A 26,419-nucleotide genomic window follows, 5' to 3' on the forward strand; every position below is an offset into this window, starting at 1 on the left:
ATGGTAGTTATATCGTGTTGAAGCATGGTAGTTATATCCTGTTGAAGCATTGTAGTTATATCGTGCTGAAGCATGGTAGTTATATCGTGTTGAAGCATTGTAGTTATATCGTGCTGAAGCATGGTAGTTATATCGTGTTGAAGCATGGTAGTTATATCGTGTTGAAGCATTGTAGTTATATCGTGTTGAAGCATGGTAGTTATATCGTGTTGAAGCATTGTAGTTATATCGTGCTGAAGCATGGTAGTTATATCGTGTTGAAGCATGATAGTTATGTCGTGTTGAAGCATGGTAGTTATATCGTGTTGAAGCATGGTAGTTATATCGTGTTGAAGCATGGTAGTTATATCGTAAAACTTGCACAAAAACAAAAGGCGCCTTCGGTTTGGATATGTCTTTTGGCTGGGCTACACCATAAAACCTAAGTTAATCAGGTTAATTTGAATTTTCTTCTTTTGTCATCGTACGGTGTGAAGACTGAACTTCGTGCCATGTTGTCATCATCTGATATTTTTATGCTGAAGCGCGACAGTCAAATATATTTTTCACGTTTCTGTACTATTTTCAAAGCTGTGTGTTTGCCATTTCCATTCAGAGTGAATATACTTTAACATTCTGTCAGGTTTCCCCGTCATGAACTGCATGCACTAAACCTAGTAACCCCGTATCGTCACCTCAGAACATCTAATGCATGGAATCACTAAAACTGTCTATTAAGTTGGAGTCAATGTATACATCATGTTCTCTAACTGTATATAGATAGTCCTGATGACTCTTTCTCTACTGCTTGTCTTTACTGATGATTGTCTCCCCTCTCTATCTCTCTCTCAGACACACACACACACACACACACACGCGCGCTGCTGATACATTTCATGTTGACGCCATGGAGGAAGACAACAATGGCGTTAAGAAAATTAACCTATTAGGAAACCTTGCCACTGCACTAAATAACCTACCTGTATTTTCAGTTCCTATACTACACATAGTGTGTTGCAGATAATTAGCAGTTCAACGATGACTGTCTGTATTTTTTCAATGATTAAATACAACTGTACAATATAATGTGTCATTTTTCCTCAGAAGGGTAGAATTTATTTGATGATATCAGTGATATTTCTCAAATAAGAAAAGAAACCCTGACTGGCTGAAAATAACTCATTTTGTGTTTGATATTTTGTCCAATTTATAATTGTGGTAATGATGACTACTTTGTCTTAAATGTGTCCTGCGTGTCTTACTGAATTTCTCGTCGTCACTCAGAAAAGAATGGTTAGATATAAACTTAATTCTATATTAATTCCATAGCAGATGCATGATGACGAAGACTGAATACTAACCACTTACCAAGTCATTACTAATGTCAATATTTCCTACCTTGCATCTCGTTGAAAGCAATCAGAATTTTAATCTGTTAAAGCAGCTTTTTGCTAAACAAGTATCAACGAATTTACCTCCTATATTTTTAAACCTTGACGGAAAGTTTCTCTGCGTCTTTTATGAAACCGTGTCTGTTCCTGGAAAGATCAAGCTCAGATTGAATTATGTCGCTACTCGCTAATCCGATAAACCATTTTGCTTTAAATATGAGCTTACTTTTGCCAATATATTGGTTCGTGTTCTATGTCAATATGTGGTACATAAGTAATGCACGATCTGGCTTATTTCCCACGTTAATAAAGCGCCATCAACCTACAGGGAGAGAACATCTTCTCTTGGATGAAACTTTAATTGCCCCTTCAAACTCTTGACATGGTGAGTTTACAATGAATTCCGAACGAGGATATATTTTTATGTCAAATCCAAAGTTAGGTATTCAACGAGCAAATAAATTTCAACTAGAATTACTGCACTGAGAAACAACTGTGAAACTAAAGCATAATAATGGTGAAGAAATAGAAAATATTGCTTATAACCAAATATCTTACTGTTATTCATTCTTTGCTTTATCCTTTCCGTCGAAGAAACAGAAAGACAGAATATGATACTCCCTAGGCAGCTACGTCCATTCGTCGCAAGAAAGTGATTTTCTTGCATCGCTGTCAAATTTTCTCAAGTTAACTTCGTTAATCCAGGTAACGATTTTTTTTTTTTTTTTTGGGGGGGGGGGAGGGTGTGCACCGAAATACGGTGCCGTAGAAAAGATTTCTAACCGCTAACTGATTAATATTAAAAAAGAAAATGTGTGTACATAATAATCAATCAAGTGGTGTAAATATTCATAATATTTATAAGTTACACCTAAAAAATTCCGCAGGTTTAGCAAATTTCAAATTCGCTTCAGAAAAATCCTTTTGTCTGGCAAGCTCTATCAATTCGCCCTCTTTCACGGACTTTACTCCTTCCTGGGTAGGATTTAAAATAAAGTTCTTCACCTTAGATGACTTTGTAAAAGTTTGTTGGTTTCACGAAAGTTTTCTGAAGCATGTGAAATAATTATCAGGGACAGAAAAAAATCCGAAAAAAGTAAACTTAATTTCAAAATTAATTTTAAGTTCTCTTAAACATTAAAACGAAATTCGTATCCAAGCTACTGTTACGACTCTATGGCCTTAAGCTAAGTAACAGAAAATAACAAACCAACAAGTTAAATAAAATTCAATAAATAAATTATTTCCTACCACAAAAAGTGAAAATTTAAAAAGAAAACTTACAGTGAATGAAATCCCATGTAGTTCTAAAAGTTTTGTTACAAGTCCAAACGTATAGAGTATTCTGAAATATATCCAGTGGGGTTTCGAATGAATTACAATCTTGAATGTGCTGTCGTACTAGTAGTCTGCGATAGTGTTGGTGTGCTAACAGTTTTGATCTATCACAATAATATAATCTTAAATGTCTTTAAATCAATTCACATTGTTCTCAGAATAGTGATTTAGTCCAAAAGTATTAACTCTTTGTCATTCCAATGAATAATATAAATAAATCCTCTGAAATTAAAACTAAACAAAACTAAATGACTAATTGTTCTTCAAGTCTTAAGATAGGAATAATCAATTTTGTTTGCTTCTCCTTATATAAAAGAGTAAGATACAAATCTGAAGACCATGGTGTTGGTCAAAAGTGCACATTTCTAGAACATTTTAAGTTGTAATAATGGTCGTCTTTTACTTAAATTTTCATAGAAAATGGCAAATATCAGGTAGACCAGGTCTTTCCGACGGAAAAATCAATGTCCTAGACTCAGAACCCCTCAAACATGTTCATCTACAAATAATAATTATCTTAAATAATAATCTACAATTATAGTCAAAAATTATTTATGTAATACGTTGTTTACTAAATGATCCTTACCATCTATTAGGATATAACATTTACGTAAAAGTATTACGATTGAAATTTATTCTAAATTGTATTAAAAGTACAAGGGACGTGGAGAAGTTCAAAAAAAAACGCATCGATGTCATGGTGACAGCCTCCACATGTCTATGCACTATGGTAGATAAATCGTCCTTCAAAATGTCGAAGGACTCCGCGGCATAGAAACTAACGCGCGCAACTGTGGTAAGCATAGTGTAAACCTTAAGTTCCATATCTTCGAGAAACTTAACAGAAATGTCGACCCGGGGCTCCGTCGATATCCCAACCTGGGATGCTCACAAAGCTAAAAAGGGAGTCTTGAGTGGTCCAGAAGTCGAGTGTGACATATAGCTGCAGGAAGAAACAATGGTCACGCAACTTGGAAGAGGGGATGGATGGATTTACATATTTCCTGCGTGGCTCCCTCTTAGCCATTGCACTAATTATGTGTTTTGCCTTTCAAGATAGCTGAGTGTAGAAGAAGCAGGTTCATATTTGTTTTAACATCCACCTGGAACTCATTCGAATCTACTTTAATAGAGCTTGCATCTCGCTGACGTTGGCGAGATATGATCATCCTTTTCCCACCCCACCTAGGTGTAGAGAAGTGGTGGCCCACTTCTTTTCTTTGGTGATGAAACAAGAATTGGTGACGAAAATGGCTTACATCCTGCCCGCTCCGACTGTCCATGGGACCATAGTAAATTCATCCATAGTGCCATGGGTTGAAAATGGAGACAACAGAGACTTTCATCAGGAGGTGCGTGACATGGAATTGTGCATACTTAATAAGTATGCACTGTATAAGTATGCACTGTATCTGAACTAAAATATACTCGGGTTTCGTTTCCGCGTACAGTGTTGCCCGGGAATGGTTTACCTTTGTCTAAAATGATTTCAAAATAATGAGTTCCGTTCACCCCATGCTGCGCGACCCAAGTGCTTGCAATGAGAAAACAGATAAACTTAAGCTCTCTGGTCGTGGATTCCACTGTAGCCATGGGGATAATCACCAGCTGTAGTTGGACGTGAAATATGAACTTGTATTCCCTTCTCGCTATCAGTATTTTGTGATAAAGATATTTGATATAGTCGATGTTCCAGTATGTATTCTATATTTTGAATGTCGGACCTGTGTCAAGCCATGTTATTAAATACAATGCGGTCTGTTTTCAAGTTAACAGTTTTATAACTGAACAGACGAATTGAATTTTAATGTTGTATGTATAAAAGTATGAGAAAATGTTACAGTTCTAGTTCTGTAAGCTTATTCTTGTCGGATACAGATTCATATTTGAACCTGGTAATTATTATAATCATGCACCGACGAAAATGATTTAGCATGCAACAAATTCACGTACGCGCATGCGTAATGTATATCATTGCATTTGCACATGACAGTTCCTCGTACTACACCATTTTAGTCATATTTTAAGCGGTCTGAATTTGGAGGCAAAGTGTATCTAAGGTTATGGATTTTGAGCTGTGATTTTGTAGGTGACATTCGCTAAAAAGCAAATATCTTTGCAGCAAAGTATGACTCTGTAGGGCTTTGTATAGCATGTGTGTTGATGTCGGTCATGACGTTGGATCAAATAAACTGGTTGTCTGTGTTGAGGTAGCAAAGCTTCGAGAACAACGGGTCTGCAGGTCTAGAGAGAACTGGCCGGGGGGGGGGGGTACTTCTGAATGGTCCTTCGGCAGAACGTGATGGGCGGGCCATGTGTGGTGGCTCCATGAGCTTATGACAAATCTGTGAGACTGGGGATGCATGGAAGCCACCAGTTATGTTTCGATGTTTTTGTGAATTTATCAGTATCACTATTCTAGTGAAAATCAAATGTATTAAAGTATCACTATTGGATTGAAAATGATATATTTGTAAGCAAATTTTGGACGATATATTATCCATATTTGTACAATTTGTTTTACATACTTCCTTCTCGGGCTCGGCCAATGTGGATATGTGAGAAAGCTTGCCGGTAGCTTCTCGTGGGTCGGTGATTCTTCCTGGGGTTTTCCCGGGTTCATCCTCCACCATTAATACTGGCCGCCATGTATGGCCTATCTTGTTCTGAAAAAGGGCGTTAAACCCTATAACAACAACAACAACATACTTCCTTCACCCCGGATAATAATCATCACATATTCATAGTTGTGTAAATCCATAATTTGATCACACTAAATGATAAACGCTTCCCTGCTCGCTTTTGAGTTAAAGCTCCAATGCCGCCATTACGTGAAAAATGTATGTGCCAAATCAACTGAGTAATACTGATTCTTGAAAGATATTGGTCCTAAACCTCTTTGGGTACCTTTAAGCTTGGTAATATCGACGATAAATCACATTGAACCATATGATTTATCCATCGAACTGAGAAACACGGCCATTTTTCACACTCGTACGAATTAATCCAATCTCGATCGGCGACATTCTTGGGTCAACCGATTTCAGTCGAAACATTGAACAGTCTTTGATAACAACACCGTGGTAAACTGAAGTCAAACCACAGATTAGTCCTTATGTGATATATGTCCAGATTATGTAAATTAATTATACACAAAATGAAGGAAAATGGTCAGGCATATTATTTTCGATAGGTATACAAATTTGTTTCGTTTCTAATTTCTCGGATCAGCTTTAAAAAGGCGGGACTACCTCTATTCCTTTCTTCTCAATTTTGTCTGCCATGATCGAAAGTAATTAGATTGGTCACTAGCGGAATTTGTCGAATGCAGTATGTCACTACGTTGGGAGCAATTCCGCAAAAAGAAACAAACCTGCAAGCGAATGCGGCAACTGAATTAAGTGGTGCCACCTATTAATTTTAAACTCAATATTTGAATGTCATTTAAACTAAACATCTTCAATCTTTCAAAGGACGGTCATTAATATCAGATACTTTTTAACAAATCAAATTCTTCCAAACTTGAGTTACATTGGAAGAATGGTAAAATTTATAAAATAAAAACTGCGGCATTGGGTCTTTCTTTTCTAGAAATTGATCATCCATGGTGAAAGATCAAATCAATCGTATTTGTTGATAATTTATATTTATTAATTCTTCATTACTAGTTGCATGTTAATATTCTTTCGTTCAAGCTAATAACGTCATTTCCCTTGTATCGGTTGTTTGACTGTGCACATCATTTTGCTGAATTTGGGGATATTACGCGCACGAGTTTGGTGTCGGATTTAGTCATTTCTCAATCACATTATAACCATCTCGTTCACGGAATTGCTTTTAGTGTGTTCGTTATAATCTAATCCCACACCGGATCATCATGTTACAGTGCGACTCCTTGGGTGACGTAGGGAATGAATGGTAATAATGTGGAAAGCGGTGGCGGAGTTGGAGGGGACGCCAGGTCCCATTTCCTGAAAGGTTAAGTTACTTCCTAATTCCGACCAAGGTACGACGGTGCTGATCGTTCAGAAGGGCAAGGTTCGAAGTCCAATGACGGTGAAAAGTAAATTAACTCCGTGGCACCTGTTCTTAACCAGTGTCCGGTGTAGGGTGATCGCAGACTGAAGCCGACGTTTGAAGACAGACGCATGGTTATCGGCATTTATGGACCTGCTTGAGGCCAACTCGACGAGTTCTTACCCAGAAACTCGACTTGTCCGATCAGATCCCCTTAATTCTGGTCTACCCGTTTGAGTTTCATTTGACAGCTCTTTGTGTCAGAAAGGCGGAACTAGCTATCGGGTGGTGCGACTTCCATCCCATGAAAGTGCCAGTGAACCGTTTGGGAATCAGAAGATGTCTACCAGAAGTCAAAAGAGGATGCAGTTCCCTTACTCATGCCTTTATATGAGTGGAGGCTTCCTGCCGAATCCCACTCCGAATCTCACCAGACGGGAAGGGTCGTATTAAGGCAATGAGGCCCTGGGAACTTAAGAATGTGGTGGTTTTTGGTCTTGTCCACGAAGTCAGCATGTACAATTAAAAACATGCTTATACAGTATATATTTATTATATACATTTATTATAGCTATATTAGGCTAAGAATTAGATGGTTTAGATTTATATATGGTTTATTTAACACATTTAGTTGTGTCTATGGCAACCGGAAAGGGTGGGTGGGTAGGGTGTACTAACTAGTGGGCCCAGAGCACGACCCCAACAAAGATCCGGACCTGCAGACAGGACAGTAATCCGTTCAAGTACACGCCAAGCAAGTCTTTTATAGAAAACCAGTAGATATTATCATGCGTTCTAGTGCATTAGCGATAGATTTTTCAATATAAAGGTTGAGACAGCCATATTGGATGCCTGAGAATGTACAATTTGATATGGGACCAAAAGATCTAAATGTACATTGCGGGAAGAGTAATTTTAACCCATTACTTAACGGCTCACACCTAAAACCCTCAAGTCCACACAGAAGCGGACACTTGTCCTAGAATATGAAATGTTAAACTTTTAACTTGACCATGTGTTGCAGAGAGTAGATTTTTATACTTAATTGCATTCCTAGTACAGAGTTTAAAGGTACCCAAATTTACCAGTAATTTTGGACAGTGATAGTTCAGTCGGCAGAACTTTGGACTTGTAGCCGGTGTTACTTCGTTAGAATGAAACGCCACATTATATGATTATTCAAATTATTATTATTATTATTATTATTATTATTATTATTATTATTATTATCACGATCTGTAACACAGTCAGGTTTTAAGCAATAGTTCACATGTTTTGTAATAAAATTAAATAGGTATACTTTATCTGGTCTTTTTCTGAACGTTTAGACGGTTTCCACGCTCCTTTGTTATTTAAAGTAAGCAGTCGACAATTTTTATGATGTAATTGGATGCAAGCTGAATCAATATATGTCATAATTCCTTTCAGTAATCATGCAGATCTCAGTTTAAGCTCATCGGAAAATGTGTTTGCATTAGATATTTATCTCTTTAGCTTATTTAAGTAGGGCTAGAAACGTACATGCGATTTGATCAATCTTGTCTAATCCCAAAATATATTAATACTGCAATATATGTTCACCTGAATAACCACAAAAATAAAGCTGTGTTTTTTAACAAATAATACACAGACAGATATGGGACTGTGAGGTTCACTTTAAATAACACGCCGACATCTGGCACTGTGACCTACGCTTCAGATAATACTTAGATCTGGTACTGTGATGTATACTTAAAAAAAAAAAAGCAGACAGATCTTGGGATTTTAAGGTACGCTTAAAATAATACGCAGACGGATCTGGTAGTGTGAAGTACGCTTTATATAATACGCAGGCAAATCTGGTCTGTAAGGTTCGCTTTAATTAAGAAGCAAAATGAGCAGGGTTGATCACGATCTGCGGTCGATAATGCAGTTGGGAAAGTTTATGTAAGAAAGAAAAAAAGAGGTCTTTCCATTTATGCATTCTCTCTCTCTCTCTCTCTCTCTCTCTCTCCATACACATTACTAAATATAAATCCATTTATAACCAAAAAGTTTATTAAAAAATACGAAAATAGCTTACAAAGTCCATTCTAATACTTCCGAAGTCTGACTATGTGAAATACTTACATATAACAATAATAAAAGGAAAATAAATGAAATTGTGAGCAAATCGGTTTGTCTCCATTATGAAAAATATCACTTACAGACAGTAGCAATAGAGCTTTAATCTTTTATCCTGAATGCAATCAGACTGGTTTCCGTATTTGTTGGCCCTACTCACATCACCGACCAATCTATACCGGAACTTGGCGTATGTCTCGGCGGTGGCCTCCAAGACTGCATTGCCTGGGGTGGTCTCCAAGACGATCAAATATCGCGCGCCATGCGCACTTTCAGGATGAAAAAAATTAAAGATTGAAATACCAGAATTTTCCGTGCCAGAGTGTTGTAAACCAAGCTCAATTTCATTAACCTCCAGAATTTTCTTCAATGTTAAAAAGGCACACAGATGTTTATAGTTGGATAGTAAAGCATTAACTTCACTGACAACGAATTCTGCAAGATGCTGCATAACTGGAGTATCCGTTGTATTTATAGGTGTGGCTGTGTAGCATGCGCAATAATGCTCCGGAATCCATGCATCTGCGCATGATCTTCTTTCTGGTATGAGATGGAAAAGACTGATGCCTCGTGGGAGTTCTAAAGCAGAGCTGTAATCCTTGTTTTCAAATTCGTTATGAAGAATGTTTACTAATGTTTCATACATGTCAAATGGCGTGGTCAACCTTTTCGTGTTCCAGAGCAAATTCGTATCCAAATGTGGGTAGCGCCGTTTCAAGGAATCGGGTATCACTAGCGTAACATATGGCATTCTGTCCTCTATTCTTCCAACAAAGGTGTTTCGGATTTTATCTATTCGTGCACCGTGATCACTGAAGAAAGCTAGCACTGAATTTTGAAGCATTCCTTCCGTTTTGAGCCAAATAAGGAAGTCTCTAAAATCTGTATCCCCATACTCCAGGAAATTCGGATATTCGTGTGCAATTTCAGTGAGAAAGGAAAACATAAATTTTGGTCTATTTTTATATCTTTTGATGAATTGTTTCACGTAATTAATCTGAACCAAATGTTTTGGTGTGTTGTCATAACACAGCGATGATGATGCCTGCAGCTTCATTTTGTTTTCCTCCAAGAAAAGAAGCACCGGTCTAATAGCGGACTTTAATTTATTAACAGCCTCAATTCCCAGCCAAAACGGTCTCATGTAATGGTGCGTCGGCGGAGACTTGAAGCCCTTAGTAACGTAATTGAAAACTCCTATCTCTGGCAAGTCTTCGGCGAAAAAGGTCGCATAAGAGGCATCCGAAAAGTTCTTCCAAATGAATGGAAACGAATCGTAATACTCTTTGGTATAATCTGTTATAGGCACTTCTTGTGTCCAAACACGCTTGCCAGTCAACAAAGGCACTATATTTGGAAGTGTGTTTTCTCCAACTTTCATGTATCCTTCAAACTCGTAAGCATGCAAATCATCTTTTAAATACTTGTATGTCAGCGGTAATTTTCTGATAGCTGCCGAACGAGAAACTGAATCGATTCCAAATAAGAAAATATTGAAGTACTCAGAACCATACTGTTCTGAATTAAAAGGGCCTGAATTGGTTTTCTTATTTGTATTGATATTAGTAAGAAGTTTATCAAAGACAACTGATGACGTGTAAGTATTGGAACAAATTACTCTGAAAAAATCAGCTTCAACAGAGGATGGTTGCTTTAATTGAACCTCTTCCGAAAATTTGACACTCATATCGTCTAACCGTTGTAGAATAGAATATTTACAAACTAAATTGGAACTATCCAAATTGAATGCCTTCAGCGCTGTTTGGTTAAACTGCAGTAAACCGTCATCGTCGACAAATATCACAGAAGGGGTGTTTTGGCACACCAAAGGCTTGGGATGCCATACAAAACTCATTATCGAATCATCGAAGGGATCCAGCTTCGGGATAATGCACGTGCTATGGGTACTGACATGTTTAAAAAGATAACGCACAGGGAATGTTATCTGGTAATACATAACCGAGATGAAAACAATACAAGCGATGCATTTAACAACAAAAGACAACGCTCCCTTTCTTGTTCTTGGTTCCATAACTCTTCGCCCGGATATGAATACATTTTTAAGGCGGAGGAATACATAATTAAGGACAATGAAGGGGAAGAGCAAAACTCTGACAACCAATTTACGCATTTTTCTGAAGACATTAAATCACTCATCGTACCAGTGGGTCTCCAACTTCACACACTTTTGCTCCACTTTTCTCGAATTCTTCACTCTTACACCTCTTCGTCAGATTCCATGACAACCGATAGGCATCTCCACGGTAACAATGCACTCACCTCAGCATATACCTCACCTGCCAAATAAAAATAGCAGATTATTCCTCAAAAGCTGCCAGACCTAAATATCGTAATGATTGACCTACATGAGACTCATGGGGATATCGTGTTGATAACTGACCAGCAATTATTGCTTAAATGATCATATGCCTTTGTATTGATCTACCTACTGATAGACCGATTGATGTATTTGTTCATATATATATATATATATATATATATATATATATATATATATATATATATATATATATATTTGCAAGAACTAAATAATTATCTTAATTTAATGAATAGGCACCACACATCAATTAAAATTAACACCAACAATTATAATTTTAAAGTAATATTACAATCTCCAAAGGAAATCAATACACAAGTCAATAATTTTTAAATGATACAGGCAGTGAGCATGGTTTCGTCTACCACTGACACTGAAAAGCATTACTAAATCTCAAATACTGATATTCCGACGCATATGCAACAATGAACAAAATTTGAATGACACGTCTTCATAATCTGCGGGCTGTGACCTATGGAATGGATGCAATTCGCCCTCTTGCATTTCGAAAAAAAGAAGCTAATAATAGAATCAGGAGCAACAGTCACTCATTGATTAGAGTGCCGGACTGGCGACCGAAAATATGCGGGTTAGAATCCTACCACTGATATGACATGGGTGGGCAGTTGTAATACGTTCTTGGTTAAAGTATTTCCTCCAATTGCTTCTGCACTATATAACCATTTTGTATGTTTGTGCCGCAGAACATCAAACCGAACCTCTTGTTCATTGCTCTTGTTGAATTGAGACCCGAGTTACAAAATCAAGGAACACGGGGACATGAAATCTTAGACGAAAATCAGGCGAAACACATTTTAAATGATTTGCAAAGAAAGCGTCAAATAGATCTTGCCATTGATTTAAACGCAGTAAGCACACATGTATGTATAGAGTTTTAACGGACCGTAGGGATAATATTGAAAACATCAAACTGCACAATATTTCCATGGCACGTTCTTCAACTTTAACGAAAATATGTAGCGAGAAGATTGCCAAGATGGCTACTGCAGAGGCCATATTAGTTATCAGATCGGTGCATTTGTTATATTTAAAACCAACAAAACACCATTATTTCAATGAATATCCTTTGTTGATATGACTTACCGTTCATGAAAAGGACCATTAACAAGATGTCGCAACATTTTCATTTAATACGAACAGGACATCATATTAAGTTTTCTGGTGAAAACGATATGACTTTCCGTTCAAGAGGAATAGCAACAAGGTATTTAAGACGATTGACGTGGAGGCCAGATCGGCACATTATCAATTGTGACCAATGAATCGTCATAAACAAGTCTTTTAGTGAAAACATCAAATTAATATGACCATCAATGCAGGAGGATTAACTAATACAATATTTTTAAGATAGCGGACGTGGCTGCCATATTGGATATCTAAGTGGAACCATTTATATCTAGGAACAACATATAAAACGTTTTCATTCAGAACGAACTAGACACCATAAGAAGTCTTCTGGCGAGGAAACCATGTCCATATGACGTTCCGTTCTGGAGTAATACCAATTACAAAATTTGTTTTCAAGATGGATGGCGTGGAGGCCATATTGGATGTCAGATGGACCACCCTCATTTAGGACCAACTCGACATCATAAGAAGTCTATTTGTGAACATCTGATATTGACATGACTACCCATTCAGGAGATGAAGTGCTAACAAGATTTTAAAGCTGTTACGGTCATACTGGACATCCTAACGAAATATTGTTCATATTGAATCAACCAACCATTGTAAGAAGTCTTTTGGTAAATACCCCAAGCTGATAAGACTTCCTTTTGGAAGAAGTAGCGACACCAAATTTTCAAAACGGATGAAACGGCGACTATATTGGTTGCATGACCAGGCCTTGTGATAAATGTGTATGTGTGTACATTTTCATGGCAGTCTTCAGAGTAGTTTAGGAAAAGTAGCTACAACAAACTTATGCTGACAGACGTTGGATGGACAACTCGTTTATTCCATGAACAGTAAAGGTAGAAGTAGTTTTTCAAATAATTACAATTAAGTTTTGTTAAATATCTCGTAATTACAACCTGTATTTTTCTTTACAAATATCTTATTATAAATAGTTTTTCTTTATTATCTCTTCATTCAAAATACAGGTTTTATCAAATATCTCTTCTGTATGTTATTTAATCAGCGTGTAGATTTAAGATTTATTCTATTTTACTTGCTAGCTGTGTTATCAAGATCTTCTATACAATTTTGATCACCAAAAATTCTCAGTAATTATCTGATAGTTATCCCATTATCAAGTGGCAGATAAGCATCTAATATGTATTAAACCTATGAAACAAAAAGAATTATTAAGAATACATACATACATACATACATACATACATACATACATACATACATACATACATGCATACATACATAAAAACACAGTGTCAAGTGGCAAATTTTATGTCGATCTAACAAGAATACATTAGTGGAGACCAGAGAACCATTAATTAGATTTATGGAGACAAGCGCGTATCATATCGCCATACTACCGTGTACGATAATGTCCTTTAGAGGGAGAATTTCGTTCCTAATTAAACATTTGTTTATACAGCAGCCAGGCGGATTATTAAGGACAAGGAAAACTTCATTTTCATGGTAAAGTTGTCACAATTGAGAGAACGCAGAAACTCTGTTACTCAATCTACCAGGGTCAAGTTGACCCTGACTTTGGCGCCTCTGAAAAAGGCGGCAGAGATATTTGATTCTGATTGGTTACGTTAAATGAGGGGGCGTGTTCCAACACAAAATTTCATAGGTTTTAATATCGCCCACATCGAATTTTAATCAGCCTAAGCTTTTCCTATAAGAGGAGACCCAAAAAGTAGGACTCCGAGAATTTGCAAGAAATTTCCGTAAAACAACTGTTGTCCAAAAGCGGACTATTGTCGAAAGGAGCCGACGAACTAATTTACCGAATAGAGGAATGAACGTTGAAAGCAAAGGTAGTGTGACAATTCCATGTAATTTGTTGATGCCATATATAATGCTTTGCTGAAGTTATTTACTTGTATCTGCATGAATCTTTTTTCTACATTCGTGTAATAATTTGCTTTATGAAGTATAACTGTGTTGAGTTTATGCATAGGAAGTTGTACATTAATCTTCTTTAGATAAGTTTGACGAATTGTTTGAATTTGTCGTCTTGTTTGCATAAGAGTTATGTTCTAAGAATTTAATGCATTACATTAGTTAATATGATTACAAGAATCCGTGTGAATTCGCCTAATTTAGAAGATTTCACGTATGATTAAGAATAAGTGTGCACTGACTGAAATGATCTAGTAATTGACTGATGTGATGTATCCTATTTATTCGTTGTGTAAATTGAGGCTGGCTCAGAACCCCAGGCCTCGCGTATGTGTTAATGTGTAAGGTCAAGGCGTAACGAATTAGCCATTTGACTAACTAGGGTCATTATAGGACATGTGGAGTCGATTGATAGCCTTAGCGTCTGTTTAGCACTGATAGTAGAATCTGATAACGAGGGAGAATAATGAAGAATTAAGTGTTTCATAAATAACGGGAAATTTAGGTTGTCTCTATTTATATTTATTTAAAAGGGAGAAAATAGCTCCTGAGACGTATTATTCTGGGACGTATGAGGTGATGTTATTCTGAGACCTATACGGAGAAGTATAGAGAAGAGTGCAGTGAGACGTATAATCCTGTGACGCAATCCTGCGACGTATTAAGTTCTGAAGACGTATTCTAAGAATATCCTGAGACGGATGGTAGAAAGTATCATCCTGAGATCCAAGAGTCTGAACAGCTACAGAGGGAGCAAGCCAAACTGAGGACGAGCAGGTTATGAAATCGTACAAGACGTTGACTTCGATTGTCCACTCGATCCTGTGATGAACTAAATCTATCAGTAAACAGATCGACTATTTTATTTAAATCTATTTGCATTCCTTTGTATTTCGGCGGGAGTTTAAATTTCTAAAAACAGAGTACATTCCTGATGTAATGAATTTTCACAGTGTTTGTATGTAATTGATTAAATTGTTTGTTTACATGTACGGGGACTCGTGTTGGTTTGTTCTATATACCTGCTCAGATCTCTGTCTATTTCACCTATAAGTTTCACCACTTATATTTACAATTACTCGAACCGGGCAATAACATCGAGGGCGGTCAACCCCTAGATAACGAAAACCAAATACGGAGGGACAATCACTCCCACCGTTTTAACACATAGACATACATACAGAAAGACATACAGACCGATAGAAGAAACGAAGGAACGATGTAAACCAAACGGGGTCAGATGACAACGTGATATGAATGTACTAGAGAGTGAGGGATGTACATCATCTGGCAATGATAGCTACATTCGTTCCTATTTTGCCTTTTACTGTCAAGAAAGTTGTGTGGTATAACAACAATCCTGCCAAAGGTTGTAAATATCTTTTTTCATGACTATATTCAGACTGTCATGGATGATTTCTTAAACTGATTTATTTCCGGATTCAAGTGACACAAGTTTTCGCTCTAGGAACATCTGAATCACTGGGAATGGCCTGCACCAGAAACTCAAAACTCGAATAAAGTGTCATGGGTGCACGTACGAAAAGAAACAGGTATCACTATATACCACCACTGTGCTGGGCGCAAAACATCATAGGAACATCCATAAACATCATTTCTCGATTAAGCACATTTATCATATGATCACTTAAGTGTAGGAAATCGGCGCTCCGTAACAAAAATGCAAGAATACTGATTCTAATGTGCAAAGTTTTCTTCGTAACCGGACAATATTGTCCCGGGGCGGGGGGGGGGGGCTGCCAGGAGTGGGAGGAGACTACAGCTTGCATCATTGATTTACTAAGTATGACAGTGTCACAACCATATTTCCCTCCGGAATGCTACGATTGTGATTCGTGTTATATACCACATTCTAGCGCATAATAGGTGGCCTAAGTGGTTACAGTGTCCGCCTCGGGTGAGGGAGGTCGCGGGTTCCAACCCCCCCCCCCCCCCAACCCCGAGTCATACCAAAGACTTGTACAAAAATTTTACTAACAGCTGCCTCGCTTGGCGCTCAGCATTATGAGGTTAGTGTTAGGACTGATCGGCCTGGTATCAGGATAATGTGACTGGTTGGAACATCATGATACATGCCTGCGACATGATGCCCCAGTGCTAGACATAACTATAAACTGCTACACTGCACAAATGGTAGTGATATGACTGAATTTCTTTAAACCTAAGTATAAAAAAAAACATCTAAATCACACAAACATACACAGACATACACACACACACTTTTATCATTCAAATATATTATCAGTTGACTCCGCGATATTCCCTCATTATGGGGATTTGGTGAACTGCTTCTATTCGTTGTTTGCAACAGAAGCCGCTTCGGTCAAGCTTCGTACAAGCGAAACTACATTAGGGATCGGGGCCCCGAGTGGCCGAGTGGTCTAAAGCGCTCTTCGTTACGGATCACTGCCATCTCACCTCTGTCTGCGGCGGTTCGAGTCTAAGATTCAGCCAATGTTGTCATGTGAGAAAGCTTGCCAGTAGCTTCTCGTGGGTCGGTAGTTCTTTCCGGGGTTTTCCGGGTTCTTCCTCCACCATTAATACTGGCCGCCATGTATAGCCTATCGTGCTGAAAAATGGCGTTAAACCCCACAACAACAACAACAACATTAGGGATCAACGTGATTGACGCTATACTAGGGGGAAATAAAATTCCAAGTATTCTCGAGAAGACCATTTCCTCCATTTAACAACTGAGCTTTGAAACTATCTCTCATATTCATAACGGATAAGACTATTTTCAAATTGGCTGCTGTGACAGACGTATCGGATGGCACATTTTCATTTAGAATAAAGAAGACTTTAGTGAAAATCCCATGTCATACTAACACCCTTTCATGTGGAGCAGTGGCAAAATTATTTGCAAGATAGATATAGTGGCAGCCATACTGGATGTACGATTGTCACCGGTTCATTTCGGAGAAACCAGGTAACATATAAAGACTACTATTGAAAATTTCATGTGGATATAGCCACCATGGCGGCCATACTGAAGGTTATAGTCATTTCCACTGACGACCAAATAAACACCATGGAACTCTTATAGTGAAGATCTCGTGTCAAAATGACGTTCCATTAAAAAAGGAGCAGCGAAAACCCAAGTTGCTACACATTAGATATCAGATAAGCACCATTTCAAACTTGGGATCAGCAAAGCATCTTAATTTAAAAAGTCTTGTAGTGAAAACCCTATGGTGATATGGCTGTACATTCTTCAGAAGCAGCGTCAAAGGTTTGAATCTGGCAAAGGTGGTAACTATTTTAGTTATCAGACACAATTTTCAGTTTTTACATCTTAAAACGAGTTTCCATTCAGAAGTAGTAGTGACAACAAGATTCTCAAGATGGCCGCTGAGGCGCTATATTGGCCTTGAAATTGGCATTACGTGCAGAACCAACAAGATATCGTGAAAGCCCCATGTTAATATGGCTTTTGCTTCAGGACGAGTGGTGATAACATTATTTTCAAAATGGCTGCCGTGACGGCCCTATTGGACGTTTGAACAGTAGCATTTTCAATTAGGGCCAACTAGACCGTGCGATGAATGTGTAAAGTCTCATGGCAATCCTCCAAGTAGTTTTGGAAGAGTAGCGATTACAAGCTTGTGCTATTAGACGAGGAGGGATGAAAGACGATCCCATCATCTCTTCAGATCTATCAATAACCACCAGTGAAGCTGAAACACTTCTCACTAACTTAAAACATATTCAAACTACTTTTTCCAATGCATAAAATGAACTGCTACAGTCGGTAACATGTATTGGCCTTTTACATATATTTCTAACTGTTTGTTACTTTCTTTTTTCCTTTTTTTAAAAACCATTTATGCATTTGTAACTGGTGCAGTTGTACTCTACTATCACTTATTTTGAATGAAAACACCAGTGTAAACTAAGTTTGAGTTTGTATTCGGTACTGTAAAAAAAAAAAATAGTGTAGAGGTCTACTAATATGAGACTATGTAACTCGACTACAATGTAGCTGGTGCTAATTCTTTGGCTAGTGGTTTGCACGATGGACACTGAGAGCGACGAACCATGTTCGATTCACAGCCGAGACAGTAAGATTTGCCTCCCATCCCGTAAACAGTGTTGATTCTGTACAAATAAACACACACGTACACACGTCATAGTTTGACACAGACGCTAAAAAATAGTATTTTTCTATTTAAAATTCTGATGTCAGTAAACTGATCTTTATTCTGTATACTAATTGTGAAATATAATAACCGGATCTTGCTAGATGAAAATATATAAGTTAAGGGCTTGAAATAAATTTGTATTATGTTATATATATATATATATATATATATATATATATATATATATATATATATTTATCTAGAGCCGAATATATATATATATATATATATATATATATATATATATATATATATATATATATATATATATATATATATATAGTCGGCTCTAGGTAAATGCATATCACTTAATTGCATAGATCGCTTAAGTTAAGTGCATAGCGAAAGAATGGTCCCGTTTTACCTTGTAAATATACATGAATTCCGCTTAAATTAAGTGCATACACCGGTTATATGAGTAGCTTGGGTCCGGTCCCGAGGCTATGCATGTAAGCGGAGTTGACTGTATATATATATAACATAATACAGTCACATGGTTGATTAAAATAATCTCATGGAAACGATTAAAATGCCTTATGGTGACCCGCCAAAGGTTCCATTCAACAGACCCTTTGCCTATTTGTTCACGTCCGCTAAACGATATTCATATATAAGGTCCTGGAGTGGAATGCCTTACACAAGGACACACACATGTAACAGGCAGGTTAATGACACAATATAATTCGAACCCACATCGTTTCGATCGCAAGCTCAGTGTGCTAACAACTGCGCTACCTCGCATAAGACAAATCAAAACTATATAATCTCGTTAAAATCGGTAACAAGAAAGATTACGTCGACAAAGTAGCAAGCATGGGTGCCCGCAGCATAGTCAATGGAGGTTATGTGACTACTCTTGGAAATCATACTATATATACTCCGACAAATTTACAAATTTAATCATGTAAATGAAGCTGAAAATGTCACAAGATTATGTTCCAAACGCTTAGTAAATATTAGCTTTAGTTATATATATATATATATATATATATATATATATATATATATATATATATATATATATATATATATATATATATATATATGTGTGTGTGTGTGTGTGTGTGTGTGTGTGTGTGTGTGTGTGTGTGTGTGTGTTGAGCAGAGAGATGGGAAACAAAGTGGTATTCATATATATGTGTCATGCAGAAAGTTTGACCTTAACAGGACAATTAGCGTTTCAACTGAAAACGGAAACATATCGTTAAACGGTATAAAACAAATAGGGCAGCAGAGTGTCCCTACTTTATTTACTGAGATATATAGATAGATACATAATTCGGTACACACTACTAGTAATAGTTGTTCTCAGGGCAGACAAACATACTGCTACTAAATTACATAAATGCCTTCATACGTGTCCATGCGATACTCTTTGTATTCCGGGCGTTAAAGGCCGGGAAAATAGAATACTAATATGCAGTAATTACCTGAATAGAAGCTCCTTTGATTCATGTTCCATGTATATAGAATAGCAGACAAGTACTGTATACTGTTCCAACGTACACCAAGCATCATACATGTAAACCTGAATAATACTGCCTGTTACGTTAGCATGCTCCAGATTCGCGCACACAAAGAACTGCCTGTATATGTTACTGTTTTATCAAGTAAAATAGTTCATTCCGCTGTATAAATAGCTAACATCTGTGGAGCAGTCATTAGTTAGCGAAACCCCACAAGGAATGTCTGCATAGTATTGATGAGTTCCAATTCTTTAAAGGTACAGCTGAAGATTAAACCGTTCTTTATGCCCGAGGTTCATGTGAATTATGGTGCACTTGTAAAGGAACGGGATACGTCCTAACAGCATCGTGCACTGCAAACAAAGAACTGGAAGACTTTTGCCGACGAATGTAAATCACGTCGACTGAATAAAAAACACAAATTAAAGGTCTAATGAAAACGTAGGTTAATCTAATCCAAAATCCAGTAATGGGGGAGAAAGTACACACACACACACAATGTGTTACTGCTCCGGTGTAGCAGTGCGTCCTCAAGCTGACGATAAGTCACATGTAGTACTGTTTCATTTCCGCTTAATACAGTCGGCCTCAGACATGTAACCATCGAGGCATGGAACAAGCGGTGGCGTACGACAATGAATAACTGATTGATTTTGTACATTTGTCTCAGTTCCATGTAGCTTGTTACCTGAAACTTGCTTGGTAACCAGTCATACTGGCAATATTCCTCACTTGTACAGCTTTTATTTTGCGGATGTTAACGCAATACAATGCAACAATAAGTGTGTGTGTGTGTGTGTGTGTGTGTGTGTGTGTGTTTATCATAGCTTTAACAATTTTTCAGTCATATCGCTAAGATGTCTGGAGTGTGACAGTATATTGTGATGTCTAGCACTGGGACATCGTGCCAGATACATGTAACATCATGTCTAACCTGTCACATTATCCTGACACCAGGTCAACCAGACCTAACACAAATCTCTTAATGCTGTGCACCAAGCGAGGCAGCTGCTTACGCCATTTATATGAGTTTTTATATGACTTGACCGGGGTTCGAAACTGCGACCTCCCTCATCCGAGGCGGCCGCTCTAACCACTAGGCCACAGGAATGATTAACAGTAAGAGGACAGGTTGAGAAAGGTGATAATGTAAGCACTGGTGGCGATTCTGGTGGTGGCATTGATGATGATGATGATGCGGTGAGGATGGTTTTAATACCGACGATTGCACTGCAGTGGTGGTAATGTTGATGACTACAACGACGTTGATGAAGAACAAACTTGACAACGAGGTTGAAGAGGACGATCTTCACGACAATTATCAAGTATAATATAAGAAAAGCAACCAATCACGAATTTAATAAAATAGTTAACAGATGACAGTTTTTTCAGTCGGATATGTGGGAAGGTGGCATGTCATCCCCACCCCTCGAATTCGTCTTGTCTCAGATTGTATGTAACTGTTTAAATGAAACTTGCGTATTTACCGGACATTATGACAATATAACTAAACTGTAGGTCTGACACTTGGCGAATGGAAACAAAAATGCAGTCCCGGCCCTAGGACAAGGCGAACGAGGCAACCACCTTGGGCCCTGCGCTTTCAAGCAATGTACTTTTTTTTCCTTGAGACCTCGCGCTCAACGCTTGCTGACTTGGGCCCCACATGCTGCTTTGAGTCCCGCATATCTTAGGGCCGGGCCTGCAAAAAATGTCACAGTAAGAGAACAAGCTGAAAACGATAATGCCGGTCGCGTGATGATGATGATGATGATGAATGTGATGGTGGTAGTGATAATCATGATAATGATTGAACTCGTTGTGGTGGTAAAGATGATGACCATGATGAAAACGGTAACGACAACAATACTGAAGACGACCATGATGACAGTCATAAAGCGAGCATAGTGAACAACAAGCAACCCATTTGAGAATTTAATAAAATAATTTAGAAATAAAACTCAGTCCATTAAAATATTGGGGAGTACGGGGAAAATCTCAATCCCCAACCCTCACATTCTTTTAATAATTATGAAAAAGGTTATTTTATAGAATTTTCTGGATTAAAGCAGGTACATTTACTCAGTATTATTAAATTCATCATATAAAACAAATACTTAAGTGTAGATTACAGACGTAATGTTGTCTCTACGGCAATATATTTAATATCTGTAGAAGAAAATGCTTTCTTTGTACTAACTTGTAAAACTTACCCCAACACCCAATTTACATCCTACACCTTCGACGTAGGCGCGAGTCACTTCACAGCAGCTTACATAAGGTCTTCAAGAAGTATCTTAACATGACACTCCACATCAACCCCACCTAAATTATTTAGATTTTTAGAAAGAGGACATTCCAATTAATGAGAGTGAGAGAGTAAGAGAGAGAGAGGACATTACACTGGTTACAGTCACTTTTGTAAATTTCGTTTATTTAATTATAAGTAATAAATATATCCAATTTCGTGAATATATTTCTGACCATTTAGAAGAATGGAAGAATTTGGTGTTCTTATGTTTTAGTCTGACTTCACCTTTCAGTACTATATCCAAAGTCAACGCGTGTGTTAAAAGATTGAGCAAACGATCACTGAATATAAAATAAGCGCAAACAGAACAAAGAGTGATCAACATCTTCATTGTCGTAGCCTCTTGCACACGTGGAAGAGTTAACTAAATGCACTCTGTAAAGATGAAATGTGATTGGACTATATGAGTCGAAAACGTTACCATGCAGCTTCTCGAGAAACACCGAAAACATGTATCTAATTCAACACAGAATTATACTGTTAGAAATCACCTTAATATCCTGAATATTAAACTTTCTCATATATGACCCCCCACCCCACCCCATCTCTCACTCATTAATTTCAAATGTAATTACCTACATAACTATATGCGTGTTATATGTACCTTTGAATATTACGTGTCCTTAAATATATGAACATTTTTACCTCGTATTCGGATGTACTCGTATTTTTGGAAAATTAATGTCGTCTTTGGACAACTCCTGCCAAATCCCATCTCCTTTAATAAAACAAAATATGTTTTAAACAACAGACATTGTTTCTGCGCGAGCAAATGCTAGACTGACCATGACATTGACTTTGAAATGGAAAGTACAGACTTTGACAGAGTTTGGTGTGAAATAGACGATCAAGATATGAAAGAAATTCAAATAGAAAATAGGGTACAATATAAACGCGAAAAAAAGATGCTAGCATACGTACTGTGGCGATATCGCAGATTATACAACTTGCATAACACAAAACACTATGAACTGAACACGATCTCTCTCTTTCACGCTGCTTCTCCCTCTCTACTAATGTTTTATCTTGCCGGCGAACAAGTACTTTGCAAACTTTAATATTTCCGAACCGAATTTTAGCTTGTCATTAACGCCGGAAGAGTGGATTTGTAGGACTCACGGTACTAATTCCACTCCAATGGTAAACATATGGAAACACTGTCATATTCAAAATTCAATAACTTAAAATTTATGGGTGCTGATAATGACACCTATAATTTTTCGTGCACATCTAACCTTGGTGCAAGCTTATGTGTGGGGAACACCATATGACCCGCGGCAATTTGTTTACATACATGTGCATGAAACACATGTTATTGATTCTGCACCAAATGAATCAGGTGCTACTTTCAGTATTCAGTACTCCTGAGTCAAGCCTGTAAAAATGCTAAAATTGCATCAGTAGAAATTTGTCAATATTTTTTTTACATTACATATAGGATAAGCTCTCAAAAGATATTTTTCCTAAAATTTTATTTTTCATTATTAACCAATTATGGACCACCAAACCTGTAAATACTCTATTATTTCTTCACCCATTTCTAGACTGGTTCACAGTTCTTCCGTATAATTAGTACCGTGTGTCCTGTAAAGCCCTTGATAGTGTCATGTTTTGAAAATGAGAGGAGGATGTTAGTTGGTATGCCGCATTGGTTTATTTAATACGTGATCAGGTGTTGTGTTTTGGGAGAATTTTTTGTGCAATAACCTTGAGTGTATAATGGGTATTTTGTTCTGTTTCGTATGGGGGGGGGGGTGAGGAAGGTATTAAATGAGTCTGTTTCTTGTCATGTCATAGTGACTCAGCACATACGGGTCGTATACAACTTATGCGTGATGGTATTGTTGTACCATGGTATATTGGATAATGCATAAGTGTGTGAGTGAGAATTATATATCCACACCTTTCTTCTTCTGGTTGGTTTGTTAAGATTGCATCGTGAAATTGGGTGTGCATGGTCAATAAGTGATATGCATCATAACTGTACCTTCTACTTTGCACCCCCACCACACGTCCTTTTGTAGTTTTCTAGTTTGCATTTGTTACATTCTGCGAGTAGTCTTGGTCAGTCAAGGTAGGTTATAACTCATGGAGTTCCACCATGTTATATCCAAATAAGGTCCATTAGATCATACTAATTTTTTATAGCTTTTGACGATTTTAATGTTACATTTTCCCAAGAACCCATGGAACATAGGATCATATTTAATATTAAATTGAGATAGCTTTCCCTATTGTCATACTTAGTGTTACATTCATTTTGAATCCCTTAGTATCATCCTTAATATTGAAGTGTCAAAGTTTACCCAAGAACCCATGGAACATAGGATCATATTTAATATTAAATTGAGATAGCTTTCCCTATTGTCATACTTAGTGTTACATTCATTTTGAATCCCTTATGTATCATCCTTAATATTGAAGTGTCAAAGTTTACCACAGGATCATAGTTAATGTTAATTTCCTACGATCACCATTGCGTGCCTCAGATCCTACATCATGCCTTATAACTAGTTACATGTTTCTAATAGTACTGATATGCAAAGCATACACAGTGTTCATTGATCAAAATCACCGCTCCGGTGGCCTAGTGGTTAGAGTGTCCGAATCGGATGCGGGAGGTCGCGGGTTTGAAACCCGACCAAGTCATACCAAAAATATATAAAAATGGTACTAGCAGTTACTTCGCTTGGCGCTCGGCATTAAGAGGTTACTGTTAGGATGATGTGGTTGTGTGGGACATCAAGCTTCATGTCTGCGGCATGATGCCCCAGTGCTATACATCACTATAAATTTCCACACTGCAGACATCTTAGCAATATGACTGAAAAATTGTTAAAGCTACGAAAAAAAAACAAACGTCCAAATCACGCACACAAACAAACGCACAACACACATACACTATTTCAAATTGTAACGAATAGAAAGTTTCAAAAGTTTTGATCATTATTGTATTTTTCTTAACAAGGTATTGATAGGGATTTGAGATGCAAATATCATCATTCAAATCATGTTCATATATCCGAGGAATAGAAAGCAATATCTTCATTATTCAGCTTGCCACTTTATTGGTGCTATTCTTCATTAAATTAAATTACTCACTGAAAAATTTGCATAGGCTTTCACTAATAACTGCACCAATTTCCTGACAAGTGTCGTGTATAAAATATAAAATGTATATTTTATTAATAAGTTGTCAAAATCTATTTCAAAGCTTATTTTATTTTAATTTACAAAAAAGATATGACACTTTTAAAAATCATGGTACCGTGTGCTTTAAGTTTTGAAAATTTGGTCACAAATTGGCTCACATCATTAAAATATTTATGTTTTCCATCAGGTATTCTATATACACTCTTTACATAACTGAGGTTTGATTTTCAATGTATTTCTCACTGTCAGTCTCACCTTTGTCCACTTGCGTTCGAATCTCGGCCTAGGCTAATGAGGGTATGTGCGAAAGCTTGCCTCTAGCTTCCCCTGGGTACGTGGTTCTTACCGGGGTTTCCTGTGTTCTTCCTCCACCAGTTATAATGGCTGCCATCTATAATTTATCTTGCGCTTTCGTCATCAATCTACTCACCAGCTTACCCGTGTATCCGCTATTTTACGGCTTCACATGGTCTTGCAGTTTCTCGAGAAGAGTGCGATAGTTCGAATTCCGAGAGAGGGTCTATTCCAAGTTGTCGTCCAACATAATCACGAAATCCGAAATGGCCACATTAGGTAGGGTTGTGTTATTACACGCACATTTAAAATTCGTCAAACACAGGAGTTCATCCTAAACTATTCTGTACATATTACCGAAAGGACCCTTCATTTGATCATAACTTGAGAGCCCGAGATATAAATCAGTGTCTTAAATGTTCACCGATGTCCGCAGACGGGAGTCCCTGCAGACAATTTCACATTCTAAAGAATGGGATAGATAAGTCCCCAAACCCTTAATCCGTCCTTGTTTGATCCGGTGGTCGGATTAGAACATCAATACATGGTATAAATTGGCCATAGGACTTCAAATGAGAACTGAAGAAAAAATACATTGTAACTTATTCTACCTGACAGAATTACATATATTTCATTATTATAATTACAGTCAGGTAAATAACAATTCATCTGTTGCTACATGATTAACAATATATCTTTTTTAACTTATAAAACTTCACCGAAACTTGACCAAGCCTAAGCCATTTACATAGTTGTAAAAAAATATGCACTTAAACATGAAGCCGTACAGTTAAGGTCACTATCCCGTTACA

The 26,419-nt window shown here is 37.3% G+C and overlaps 1 protein-coding gene across 4 annotated transcripts in view; it reads right to left on the reverse strand.

Moving 5' to 3' along the window:
• Positions 1–8,744: 8,744 nt before the first annotated feature.
• The window catches only part of LOC149797519 (uncharacterized), a 31,624-nt gene continuing 13,949 nt past the window's right edge, over positions 8,745–26,419 (reverse strand). Inside the window, exons 1-2 of one of the 4 annotated variants that reach the window (XM_089962375.1) lie at positions 25,744–25,765; positions 8,745–11,125 (exon numbers count right to left, since the gene is read on the reverse strand). In XM_089962375.1, the coding sequence (XP_089818501.1) occupies positions 8,908–10,959 (2,052 nt within the window). In that variant the 5' untranslated portion in view covers positions 10,960–11,125; positions 25,744–25,765 and the 3' untranslated portion in view covers positions 8,745–8,907. Of the gene's footprint in view, positions 11,126–19,813; positions 20,414–23,081; positions 23,106–25,743; positions 25,766–26,419 lie in introns of those variants that run through there. The other 3 variants (XM_089962376.1, XM_089962373.1, XM_089962374.1) reach the window with 3 other exon arrangements.

The sequence above is a fragment of the Sinohyriopsis cumingii genome, chromosome 6 (assembly GCF_028554795.1).
Source record: "Sinohyriopsis cumingii isolate HCF-2022 chromosome 6, ASM2855479v2, whole genome shotgun sequence".
In the NCBI taxonomy this organism is placed as follows: Eukaryota; Metazoa; Mollusca; class Bivalvia; order Unionida; family Unionidae; genus Sinohyriopsis; species Sinohyriopsis cumingii.